The sequence below is a fragment of the Brachyhypopomus gauderio genome, chromosome 3, assembly GCF_052324685.1.
Source record: "Brachyhypopomus gauderio isolate BG-103 chromosome 3, BGAUD_0.2, whole genome shotgun sequence".
NCBI lineage: Eukaryota > Metazoa > Chordata > Actinopteri > Gymnotiformes > Hypopomidae > Brachyhypopomus > Brachyhypopomus gauderio.
In genome coordinates, this window is record NC_135213.1 from 17059393 (window position 1) to 17072643 (window position 13251).

General features: G+C 42.2%; 1 protein-coding gene across 1 annotated transcript in view; it reads left to right on the forward strand.

Moving 5' to 3' along the window:
* Nucleotides 1-13251, forward strand: part of LOC143509624 (calcium-activated potassium channel subunit alpha-1-like) — a 58527-nt gene that overhangs the window by 42196 nt on the left and 3080 nt on the right. The window contains exon 21 of the mRNA XM_076998476.1: nucleotides 12940-13058. Within this exon, the coding sequence (XP_076854591.1) occupies nucleotides 12940-13058 (119 nt within the window). The remainder of the gene's footprint in view (nucleotides 1-12939; nucleotides 13059-13251) is intronic.

A 13251-nucleotide genomic window follows, 5' to 3' on the forward strand; every position in this document is an offset into this window, starting at 1 on the left:
TGCACTCTATGTCTTTGTCTTTGTCGTCTTTTAAGGTAAAATAATCCCACACAACTGACATTTTTCCCGATAACTTCAAATTTACATGGCCGTCTTAATCAGAGGCCGTATATATAATGGACGGTACGTCACCGTTTACTCCCATTGTGAATTTTTGAAGCCACCAAGCCACCAAGGCTGCACAGACGTTGCCATCTTGGATGCACTTGCACAGTAGATGAAAATTGGAGCCAGAGCATGCGCATTAGAACCGGTAGGCAGGACAGCATCTCCACCCCAACTCCGATCACATTCGTTAGGATACGCCCACCAGTATAGACGGGGTCGCGCGTACGGACTGTGCCACCTAGCTAGTGTTGGGATTTTCTTCTCCGGACCCAGACGGGCCCCAACACCGCCCCGATGAACCGACTGGTTTTGACCGAGTGGCCCAAGCAAAGTCTTGACACCAAAAGTTCTTTTAAATTGATTTATATGGAATATAATTGAATACAATATAATAAAAGTATACGTGGTACAAACTCTTCAGTGCACTGGTGCTAGTTGCCTAGGAATCTACCTAACCCAAGTGGATCTCAGCAGTGTCCAAGCGAAAAGCCTCTCGTGCTGGGCGATGTCCTCTCTTTCATACTCTTTGTCTCTAAGTTTCGATTCTTTAAATTTCTGTAACCCCCAATCCTGGCTGCTCTCCATGAGAATCCACCTGCCCCTCTCTCCTAGCCTGTCTGCCTGGTTATCTAAAAACTGCTTGCTACACATCCTGCACTGAATAGGCCCCCTCTGTTTTCCTCAAGGCCACTGAGGCCTCCTTACTCCTGCTTTCCCACAGTCTCCCTGAAAAACATTAAGTTAATGCATTAAGTTATTCACCTTTAAATTTCTTTTTTTCTTACACTAGCAACTACTGAACAAAGATATTGTTTCACTTAACACTAGGACTGCAAATGCCACGAAATCTTCGCGAGGAAAATCAGCCACCGAGTAGCCCACTTCCCCGATGTGAAGCGATTAGTGGCCTATGTCTTGCTAATGACATGGTACGCGTTTGAAGCGTTGACCCCCGCTCTCCTTTCCAAGGAAAACCAGCTTGGCCAGCTCATCTGTATAGCACTTTAGACACAGCTTCAAGTAGCAGTTCAAAAGTTACAACCCGTGAATCTATGCTACTTACTTTATAGCGTGAAGGTAATTATTCCTATGCTGAATAAGAATCCTTTGGTTTGAAACGCGCTTAGCACAATACATTCTAACTGAAATAAATCTTTGCGCTAAAGAATAAACAATGTATTTGTAGTAGGCGTACGTGTTGTGCGATTTTCACTAGTGAAACCAGACACTGACTGTAACTGAAAATGTAAAAGTGAAAAAAGCTGTTGGCTAACATAGCCAAATATAAAAAGCACGGTTAGTTTGATGAGGTTTAATGTGAATGACTTCAACTATATATACATAATTAATCTTGTATGTGTATGTAATCTTGTACTACAAACTAGCTAGCACAATTTGCTAACATGAGAGGATTTAAAGTTAACATCTGGCTAGCTAGTCAAATATCTAACTGAGCTACTTACCGAAAGAACTGCAAAGAACTTGACCCTCCCTAATGGTCTATTACAACAATTTTCTGCAGAACAAGACATTGAGGTGTGGTATGAAGACACTTTTGACGTTTTACAAAATAAACAAAGATAAAAGGTTTTAATACTGCTGTCGAGTTTTGCTGTTGAGCACGTTCACGTTTGAGCGTCTGGTAATAGATGTCAATCAACGCAGCTAATAACTGTCAATCACCTTATCGCCACACCCCTTTAAGTAACACTTAATAACTTCTATAAAATCTGTTTATCGTAGAGAAAAACACCGGGAGATATACTAACGCAATGGGATCTAATATAATTGACAAAATATAATTGCTCAAAAAACTTATTTTACGTGTAATAAAAATTTAAAGTTTCTTGTCTGGCCCGTTCACTTACATGGGAATGGGCGGGGTTAAAAGTTGTACTGCAGCCAGCCACTAAAGGGCAGCTGACACATGGAGGCTTCACTTTTCACTCGTATCGTCCAATCCACTTATATATACGGTCTCTGGTCTTAATGGTTAGGAGATGCCACTAAAATAAATTGGGGAGATTCTATGCTCGTGTGCTGAAGGTGTGCTGGAAAATGCGGACCAGATTTTACTCTCACTGGCGAAAACAGAGCAAAAAACTGGAATGGATTATCTAAATGGGTGCGCTGGAATACCCAGAGTCTGGATCGGTTTGGATAACAGTCTGGATAAAATTATAATATACCATAATATGCAGCTTGAAATGTAGTCTAAAAAGAAGTATAAAATCTCTAAATGAAATCTGTTTTTAATTTTACATTTCTATAGGATACTGCACATAAACAAGAAATATGTAGGTGGAAACCTGTGTATGCAAACAACAAACTCTCTCCTCTTCTAATAGATGCCTCTTACAAGTAAAGAAAAAGTGGCTTGCCACAGAGCGCGTGTTAATGCAGATCCTGCTGCAAGGGCAAATTACCTTGTTAAACTAAAATAAAGATACACTACATACACCCTCACATACACATGCTAGTGTTTCTAGAGAAAGTAAAATCAGTGATGTATGTCTCCTAAAAGGGTAGTTTTATTGAGAGGTTTGAAGTCAAAATAGAAGACAAATGAAGGCACTGGACAGTTTCTGTCATCTTCTGTACTTTAGCTATCAAAGAGAAAGAAACAGGGAAAGTTCACAAACATCCAGTCACAGATCTGCCCAAGGAAACACAGGTGCAGATGAGGGAAGAGAGGAAGCAGTATCAGAGGCAGTACAGAGAGAAGAGAAGTAGAAAAGGGTGCTTGCTGAAGTTTTGAACCTTACTTCTCTATGTTTCCATCAAAGTATGGAGGTTCACAAGCAGCGTTCTCACCATTCAGTGACTTACATTCTCTTTAGCTTATATTGAATAAGTTTCGTTCCCCAGCTCAAGTTAAGTTCCCTTCATGTATTGAATTGTGAACTCGAGAATAAACCTCTTTCGCTCTGGTTAATGTTCATGCACTGTTTGAACAATATTTGTGCATATATTGCAGCCAGGTTTAAGAGGTTGTAGAACACCGCTACAGGCCAGCGACGGGTGCCTCCCTTCACCGAATACAGTCGTGCCATTTGATCCATAACATCAACACCACATTTAGTTGTGTTGTAATAGGAAACAGTTTCAAAGCAGTTTCTTTGCGCCATTATTCTTTGCGCCATTATCAATTGAATGCATTGTGATGCACAATGCAGTCTGATGCATTGTGTTCAGGATGCATAAATATTTTTAGGTTTTGCCTGGTAAATCGTTAGTTATTTTTCCAGCCCGCAACACCTTGGTGGAAAATTTTTCAGACTGTGCCTGTGTACATGAGGGCATCTCACGTCTGAGATCGTACCAATAATAGTGGTTTTGTTTGCCAAAAGGGTGTATGTAAGTGCCAATGAAGTCAAGAAATTGTTAGTCATTACATTTCTTCCTTTACCCGTGAAAGGCGCCATCAAACGCACCACAATATTTTCGGACAACCATTGACCAGCTGGCCTGCTTTCATCTTTCCCTAGATAGGGAATTGCATTCAGCATATATTGTCTCAACGTCAGCGGCCACCCAGAACTTAATCCCAAATTTATCTGGTTTATTGGCCATGTACTGAGTGAAATGACATGAGTTTTAGATTAGTTTAGTTTAGTTTTAGCTTTAGTTTATCGAGCTTTAGTTGGGAACAGTTGCTCATCCACAGTTATGTTCTCACTGGGCGTGTAAGAAGCAATACTGTTTTTAACAAATTTATCAAATATCTCTGAGATCTGGCTAATTTATCAGTCGCAAGGCCAGCAACCCTTGTGTTCTTGTCATCAAAGCGCAGATAGCGTATGATATCTCTGAATGTCTGTTGAGACATTGTCTCTTTAAAAATTAGATTTCCCAAGTCAATCAATCAATCAATCAAATTTTATTTATATAGCGCTTTTTACAACAAGTGGCAAGGAAAAACTCCCTAGTTTTTTTCTGCATGAGGAAGAAACCTTGAAAGGAACCAAGACTCAGGGGGGGAACCCATCCTCCTCTGGCCGACACCGGTCACCATGACAACAACAACAATTTAGACAGAAAGAAATAAAGAAAAGGAAAAGATGTAATAATGTCCATCTTGGTGTAGGCATATCCGGTTAGGCAGGAGGTGGCTGGCCCAGGATGGATTGCTTGTCTCTCCTCATGTCATTGTTCCTCGAGCAGGCAGGCAGCCATGTGGAGAGCAGGCCTGATAGTTTTCAGGCGCCATGCCGGAATTCCGGCGTACCGACGTGTCCGCGAGAAAAAAAAAATTTGAGGGGGGGAAAAATCCATCAAATCATACTGCTAAACCACACGCGCACGCATGCTATCTGTTTTGAGGCCGAAATATGATCCTTAGGTTCCCAAGCTACGATTTTTCGTGGTTACTACACATCTCCCATTTACTGTATAAAGTCTCATTTGGACCCAAGTGGTTCTGCGTCGTAAACGGAATTTGGTGTTTGGTGTGCACGGCGTCAGGATTAGTTAAACGCAGCTATGGATAAAGGTATTTGCCAAAAGGCTAGCTTTAGGATAGGATAACTGCGTATAGTATGTTATTTACATACAGTATGTACGTATATTCCGATTTACACCGAAAATCGATTTACGACGTATCAACGTCGTAACCCGGGGACCGCCTGTATTTCAAACATTGGAAGAGATTCAGAGGTAGATACAAGATAATTTCAGTATTTTATCTTTATTCTGATTAAGTTAAATTTTTATCAGAAATATAAGAGTGTTTTTTTTTTGAGCCGGTACAGGTGGTCAGACGATCTGGTTCATCCTGGCCGCCTTACGGTGTAAAGTGTAATACATGAACAAAAGCACAAAATGTATGTCCTAATAAACCAACACAAAATATTTATTCAATTTATTACATTTTATATATAACAACTAACTATAATCATAATACTTGTAATTCTTTTAAACTTTATTTGCATAATTTCTTTGAGCTGTCTGGTATCCTATAATTTACTAACAGTAATGAATAAATAATGAATCATGCCTGTTTTTAACATAGTGTCTAATCTGAATCTTTAGGTTACAGCATTTTCTCAAAATATTAATAGAAATTAGTTTTTTATTTCACTATAATGATTACCTGACTTATTTATTATTAATTAATTTAAAGATTAATTATTAAATATGGTACACCGACACTCCACCCCCCCCCCCCCCGCTCAGAAAAAGTTCAGGCTCAGGAATTTTTCCCACTATCACTCCTGTAAGAAAATAAAATAGGGAAAATTAGCTCTGTATAAGGACATATACAGGACAGATGCAATTATAAACATTTCTAGAGTGTGGCAGCAACTCCAGCATTAAGGTAAATTATTACACCCTAGCCAAAAAAAAAGGCAGAACCAGAAGGTAACATAGGCTTGGGGGCATTCTTAAACAATGGCATCCATCCACTGCACTGTCAACAAACTTGAGTGACCATGAGCAGTGACAGGATGACAGCACCAGCGCCCCAGTCTACCATAAAACCCTTCGTCTATGAACCCCTGAATCTGTACCGTTATCTAAAGGGGGATATTAATTATCAAACGTTAAACTAAATAAGTGGGTTTTCAACCTAAACTTAAAGATTGTGACAGTGTCTTAGTCCCAGACACATTTTGGAAGGTTGTTCCAAAGCTGGGGGGCCTTACAAGAAAAGGCTCTTCCCCCTGCTGTTACCTTATTAATTTTTGGAACTAATAAAAGACCAGCACCCTGTGATCTTAGTGGACGTGGGGGTTCATAATAGGAAATAAGTTCCTGGAGGTATTCAAGAGCAAGCCCGTGCAGTGCTTTATAAGTTAATAAAATAATTTTAAAATCAATACAGAATTTAACTGGGAGCCAATGCAGGGCTGATAGGACTGGTCTAATATGCTGACATTTTCTAGTTCTGGTCAGAACTCTGGCTGCGGCATTTTGAACTATTTGAAGTTTATTTAGATTCCTATTTGAACATCCTGACAGTAGTGAGTTACAGTAGTCTAATCTGGAGCTAACAAAGGCGTGCACCAATTTTTCTTATTAAATAATGCATTTCTTAACTTGGCAATGTTGCGGAGATGTAGAAAAGCTATCCTAGTAGTATTATCTATGTATTTATCAAATGATAGGTCGGAGTCGAGTATGACGCCTAAGTTTTTGGCTACTGTGCCAGGTATAATGGGGTAGTCTGCGAGATTAAGCATTAGATCTGGAATTTTCTGTCTTGAGGCCTTAGGGCCCAGGAGGAAAACTTCTGTTTTGTCCTCATTAAGTTGGAGGAAGTTTAGAGACATCCAGCATTTAATATCTCTTACACAGGCCTCAATTTTTCCTAAACTGAGTTTGTCATCAGGTTTGGCTGATATGTAAAGTTGAGTGTCATCTGCATAGCAGTGAAAATTGACACCATGTTTGTTTATAACTGTGCCCAATGGTAGCATATATAATGTAAATAATAGTGGTCCTAAAATGGAGCCTTGCGGGACCCCATATTTAACTTTTGTACCTTTGGATGGAATATTATTGAGCTCTACAAACTGATAGCGATTTGTTAAGTAAGAGTAAAACCATGAAAGGGCTGTGCCTGAGACTCCAACCCAGCGTTCTAACCGCTTTAGCAAGATCCTATGATCAATTGTGTCAAAAGCTGCACTAAGATCAAGAAGCACTAACAGTGATATATAGCCTTGATCTGAAGCAAGGAGGAGATTATTTGTTACTTTGACTAATGTTGTTTCAGTACTGTGATGGGGCCTAAAACCAGATTGGAACTTTTCAAACATGTGTTTCCTATGCAGGTATAGGCATAATTGCTGGGCAACAGCTTTTTCTATGATCTTAGATATAAATTATGTGTTCAAATTGGGTCTATAATTAGTTAGAAGAGGTTCAGTTACAGCTGGTAATACCTCTTTTAATAACTTTGAGGGAACCGAGTCTAGTGTGCAGGTAGTACAATTTAAGGAAGAAATTATTTTCTCTAATTCTGATTGTGGGAGTGCAGACCAGTATTCATCCAGTTTCATGCTTTTACCTCTCAAATAAATGAGACCCACAAATGCTGTCAGTTCGTCAGCTGTTAGTTTGAACTGAGCATTATTTCGTTCAACTTCCGCCTCTGTGTATTTCAGAATTGCGCCCCACATATCTATGTCAATCAAACACAGTAAGCTGATCAGTGGACTTTTAATTTTGTCCTTGGCATAACACGTAGGCCCTGGGGTTTCTTTCACAATATTGCACTCTTGTGCTCTACCCCGAGGGTTGCCAGCAGTTTGTTCAACCCACACCATACCGTCTTTGGCCTGAAATGAGTCACCGCCACACTCAGTTTCAGAGTTCAATTCTGAATTTGAATCAGATTCAAGATTCAGATTCATTTCACTTTCGCCCTCTCCATCTAATCTTGTCACTGCATTTTAAAAAGACACTGCAGTTCAAAAAGGTGGAATTCCAGGGATATCTGGTTGTCTTGAACACACCAGCGTTATCTCAAAAATAATTGAGGATGCAAAGAGAAACCATGGCAACCTGGCAGACTTGGTGGAGCTCACCAGTTGGGCAAGGATAGAGTTAAAACCGGCAAAATCCATAAGCCTAGTACTGAAGAAGGGGCACGTTCAGGCTTGGTACTGGGCAGCATGGTGACTTGGTGGTTAGCACGCTTGCCTCTCAGCACTGTGGTCTTGGGTTCAAGTCCCTATCTGAGTGGAGTTTCCATGTTCTCCCCGTGTCTGTGTGGGTTTCCTCTGGGATCTCCGGTTTCCTCCCACAGTCCAAAGACATGGAGGTTAGGTAAATTGGCAGTCCCAGACAAATTATCTCTGAGTCTGTGTCTCTCCCTGAGTGTGTGTCTGTGTCTCTCTCTGTTCAATAAAAACAAGTTGTTGTCTGTGTGTGTGCTTGTGTGCCCAGTGGTGGATGGTGCTCTGCCACTAAGGTCTGACCTCTTTCCCCTTCCTTGTTCGCCCTCAGATTCCATCTCATTAATATTGCACAGTATGTCCAGTACTTGCTTTGGGGTGTATAGCATTCTCCGTACAATTTTTATAACGCACTATGCAACCGTTCAAACTCCCAAACCGAGGTGTCACGTTTTGCTGTTCAATCGCCCAAACGGAGTTTTCAAGCAAACTGCGTTGCTGTTACATTTACATTACATACGGCATTTAGCAGACGCTCTTATCCAGAGCAACTTACAAAGTCAAACGCCCAAACAGTTTTCAAGCAAACTGCGTTGCTGTTCCATCACCCAAACCGGGTTTTCAAGCAGTTTTCACTCAAACGAATTCAGTTTTTTCTTTACACACACTGTGATTTTGTTTAGAAAACTATTGATCTATATCTATTTATACTAAATATTAATGAAGGAAGAAATGCAAAAATGAGAAAGGGCTGAAAATACATCAGACAAAGATGAAATGCTTGCAACCTGAAAATAATATGCAGCGCACAGGGAAACCTGGTGAGACAGAGGAGAGGCCGGGGCAGGACGCAAACCACAGTCTCCAGAATCTACAGGCACATGACGAGGAGGGGGACAGGAGCAGAATCTCTGGTGTGACGGAGGCAGCAAGGCATCACAGCGAGAGTGAGGTCAATCAGGATACCAGACGGCTGGTCCAGAACACTTGTGTAGGAGACGTCCGGAAAGAATGAGTGAACTGGCCAACTGCAACAAAAGAATGGGAGATGTTTGATTGCGACGTGGACCAGGTGCTGGAAGCAGTGACTGCAGGAGATGTGGGGAAGTAGCTTAAGGCCATGTCCTCAATAATCTGGAGCATGGGCACTGAGCGCTTCGGAAGGAAAGAGCTGACAGGCAGAGCAAACACCCAGCCCAAGGAAAATAGACACCTGAAGGAGATATCAACCCTGAGAGGGGATTTGTGGATGACTGAAGAAGGCATTTCGCAAAGCAACAGCAGACAAGAAACCAGCACTGACAGAACTCTGAAAGAACCTGATGAAGCGCATTAAGACATTGCGTAGAGCTGAGTATCACTGCCGAGACAGGAAGCCATGGTTGAAGGAAAGGGTAGCTTTCACCAAGAACCCATTCCAATACCTAAACTCCTGGGCGACAAAAGATCAGGGGAGTTGAAAGTAACAAAGGAAGAGGTGGAGGAACATCTTCGCCAGGTTCGCAGTGATCCTAGAAGGGAGGTCATTTTGAACGAGATGAAGAAGCCCATCAAACCAGCTGAACCAATGATTCCCTTCAAGACAGAGGAACCAAGCTGGCAGGAAGTCAACAGCTTTCTTAAAAAAGCCAGAGGAAAATCGGCTCCAGGGCCCAATGGCATCTTGTACAATGTTTACAAGCATTACAAAAGACTCAGAAGACGACTCTGGAAGCTACTGACGGTGGCATGGAAAAAAAACTACCTTCCTGATGACTGGCTGGTTGCAGAGGGGTGCTTTATCCCTAAGGAAGAGAACTCTTCAGGGATCAAGTAGTTCCGCACCATCTCACTGCTCAATATAGAACCTAAGTTCTTCCTGGGGATCCTGGCAAAGAGGTTGACCACCTTTATGTTGGAAAATGGGTATATGGACACTGCAGTTCAAAAAGGTGGAATTCCAGGGATATCTGGTTGTCTTGAACACACCAGCATTATTGTCACGTCCAGCCCCTCCCTCCTCCCTGGTCCCGCCTAGCTCCCCGCTCCCATTCGTTCCTCCCTCTGTCTGTCACGCCCTCGTCGTCAGTCTCGTACACCTGAGTCTTGTTCCACCGTCGTGTTTCCGTGTATAAAAACCCCCTCGTGTTTTACCCCGGTGTCGGTCATTCCCTGTACGGTAATCCCTCGCTTTTTCCTCTCTTTTCCTTTTGTAATACCTGTTCCTCTTGTGACTCGCATTCTCCCTTTTGTTTCACTCCTAGTTTCTACGTGTTGGTTTATTTCCCAGTGTCTTTCGCTTATGCTTTCCTTGTGTATGTTCTCCGTTATTAGTATTCATATATTCGTCCCCTCGTTGTCTGTTTAGTGTTTCATTTATACTTTAGAATTCTGGTGTCTAGTTGCCCTTGTATTCTTTTATTCTCTTGTGTATATGTTTTGTTAGTTGTTATGTTCTCATGTGTTCATATTTCCTGGTTGTTTAGTTTACCCGTTTTAAGTATGTCCTCTTCTTAGCAGTTAGATTAGCTCTCTAGTTACGTGTGTACGTTGTGTTCAGTCCCGTTACTATTCCATTGTTATTGGTTCCCAGTAGTGTTTCCCTGTGTGCATTGTCTAATTGGATCTGTCTATTTAGTGTCTCTTGGTTCTGGTTTTCTCCCTATTCTGTATGTCTTCCGTGGTGTTTATTATTGAATAAATTAGTTTATCTTGCGTTTGCGTCACACCCGCCCCTGAAAACGTTACAATTATCTCCAAAATAATTGAGGATGCAAAGAGAAAACATGGCAACCTGGCAGTTCTGTGGCTCGATCTATCAAATGCCTATGGAACAATACCCCACAAGCTAGTGGAGCTGACGCTGAAGACCTACCATATCCCAGAGCGATTTCAGAAGCTCCTGCAGTACTACTTCGACAGATTCAAAATGCATTTCCCCTGCGGAGAATTCACCACCAACTGGCAGAGACTGGAAGTGGGCATCATCACAATTTCAGTGATTATGTTTTCTGCAGCGATGAAGATTCTCGTTAGGTCTGCAGAGAAGTTGTGTCGAGGTGCAGTACTTGCACATGGTGTTCAGATGCTGCCCATTCGAGTGTTCATGGATGACATCACCATAACAGCTAAATCAGTGCCAGAAGGAAGATGGATTTTGGAGGACTTGGTGGAGATCACCAGTTGGGCAATAGAGTTCAAACCGGGATAGAGTTCAAACCGGCAAAATCCATAAGCCTAAGTACTGAAGAAGGGGCGCGTTCAGGATTGGTTCCGCTTCAAGATCAGAGAGAACATCATTCCAACTGTCCAAGAGAAACCTGTGAAGTGCTTGGGGAAGTGGTACAGGGTGGACCTCGACGAGTGTGAAGGAGATGTTTAGCCAAGCAGAAACTTGGATGACATCTCTGGATAAGTGTGGCCTCCCTGGCAAGTATAAGGCCTGGGGGTACCAACATGGGGTTCTCCCCAGATTGCTCTGGCCTCTCCTGGTCTACGAGGTACCTGTATCCACAGTTGAGGGTCTGGAGAAGAAGTTGAACACCCATCTAAGAAGATGGCTGGGCATCCCAAGAAGCTTTTGCTCCATTGGCCTTTACAGCACAGGCAGCAAGCTACAGCTGCCAATAACATCAGTGGTGGAAGAGTTTACGGTGACAAAAACACGCCAGACCATGATGCTGCGGGCCGGCAGAGATGAGAAAGTATGCCAGGCAGACATCGTTATAAGTGCCATTGTGTGGCATCTCCCCTTCTTACAAAACTCAACAGACGTCTGGGAATTTCCTATTTCAAGCCACTTATTGCTACTTGTCCCAACTTTTTTGGGATTTGTTGACACTGTGAAACTTTGAATCAACATATATATATTTTTTAATGTTACATTTACATTTATTTTATTCGTAATAGAAAATAGATGACAGATTAAAAGTTTAATCTGTCATCTATTTTCTATTACGAATAAAATCATTGCATTCAGTTTTTATTCACAATTAGTTTAGTGTCCCAACTTTTTTGGAATCCACTTTGTAAGTGCCAGTCTAATTTCTGTAACAATACATCTACACCAAATCATCACAAGGTTTGCTACCCCAAGTTGGCCCCATTGGTTAAGATGCATCCACCAGGCACTCTCATAGAAGCCCCTCCCTCAGGACTGGCACCAGGGTGAGGCCTCGGTAACCCTGATCTGGGCAAGGGTGTCTGGGTCCTGTTATTTATAAATTCTCCATAGGGGTTGTTTGGGGGGCTCCCAGAAGAGCTGGAAGTGTTGGCCCAGGGAGAGGAAAACCTGGGCCTCTTTGCTTAGGCTACTGCCCCCATGACCCAGACCTGGATAAGCAGTTGAAAATAGATGGAAGACAGAGGCTATAAGGTCAGAAAAGACCCTGTTGAAGCAGAAAAAAAACACAGCATGATTTCTCATCACAACAGTTCTCATCCCGGCGGCTCCGGACCTGCCCGTCGGTGTTGGTTCGGGGCTTTCCAGCTGCGCGGGACGCTCCGGGAGTAGCGAGCCCCTGGCGGAGGGTTCTGTCACGGTCACAGCTCCGGACCCTTCTCTGTGGGCATGCCGTTACGTTGTCTGCGTGTCGTTATGTTCATGTTTGTACTTCCATGGGCGTGGGTCGTCTGTGAGTGTGTTCGTGGTATCACCTGTGCCTTGTCCCGAGATCACGTGGGTCTGTGTAATTCACCTATTTAATGTGCGTTCGCGCAGTGTCTTGTGCTTGTCTTTGTCTAAAGTTCATGCCTGTGTAAGCCTTCGCTTTTGCGTGCTTGCACCGTCTGTGCTGGGCTTTTCGTGTTTTTGTTATTAAACGTTCTGTGTGCACCGCAAGACGCTCGTCGTGTCTCCTCCTTCCTCCAACACGCCAGCGTCACAAGTGCACATTTGCACACTGTAAATCCCCAAACTCAAAAGGAGGTGAATCAATTTATTGTCCCAACTGTACTACAGTTTGAATCCTGAAATATCGTTATGCTATATGTACACCTTGAGACTAATGTTAACTAGTGTTAAAGTTTATAAGTATAAACTTTTAAAATCAGCTCAAAATGGCCATTGCACAAAGGGTTTTTAAACTGATCAAATTGATCAGTCGATGGCAGCATGTCCTTGACTAAGCCTCGAGTTACCTGATTGTTACAAGAATACTACAAAAGTGTTTGGTCTCATAGCTTTCACCAAATAACTAGATTATATGTCTTCATTTTTTTTAATGTATAGGATGGAGGTGTGTATGGTGACTTATTCCGCAAGGCAATAAAAACGTACAACATACTGTGTTTTGGAATATACCGGCTGCTGGACATGCCCCGCACCACTGAGACTGACTGCGTGAAGCGGTGAGTCAACCGCATGTTTACACATGACATACATGTTAGTTAAGATCTTTGTCACATGTTTACACATTACACGTATTGGTTAAGATCTTTGTCACATGTTTACATATTACACGTGTGTTGGTTAAGATCTTTGTCACATGTTTACACATTACACACATGTAATATGTGTGTAAGATCTTTCACACATATCTAT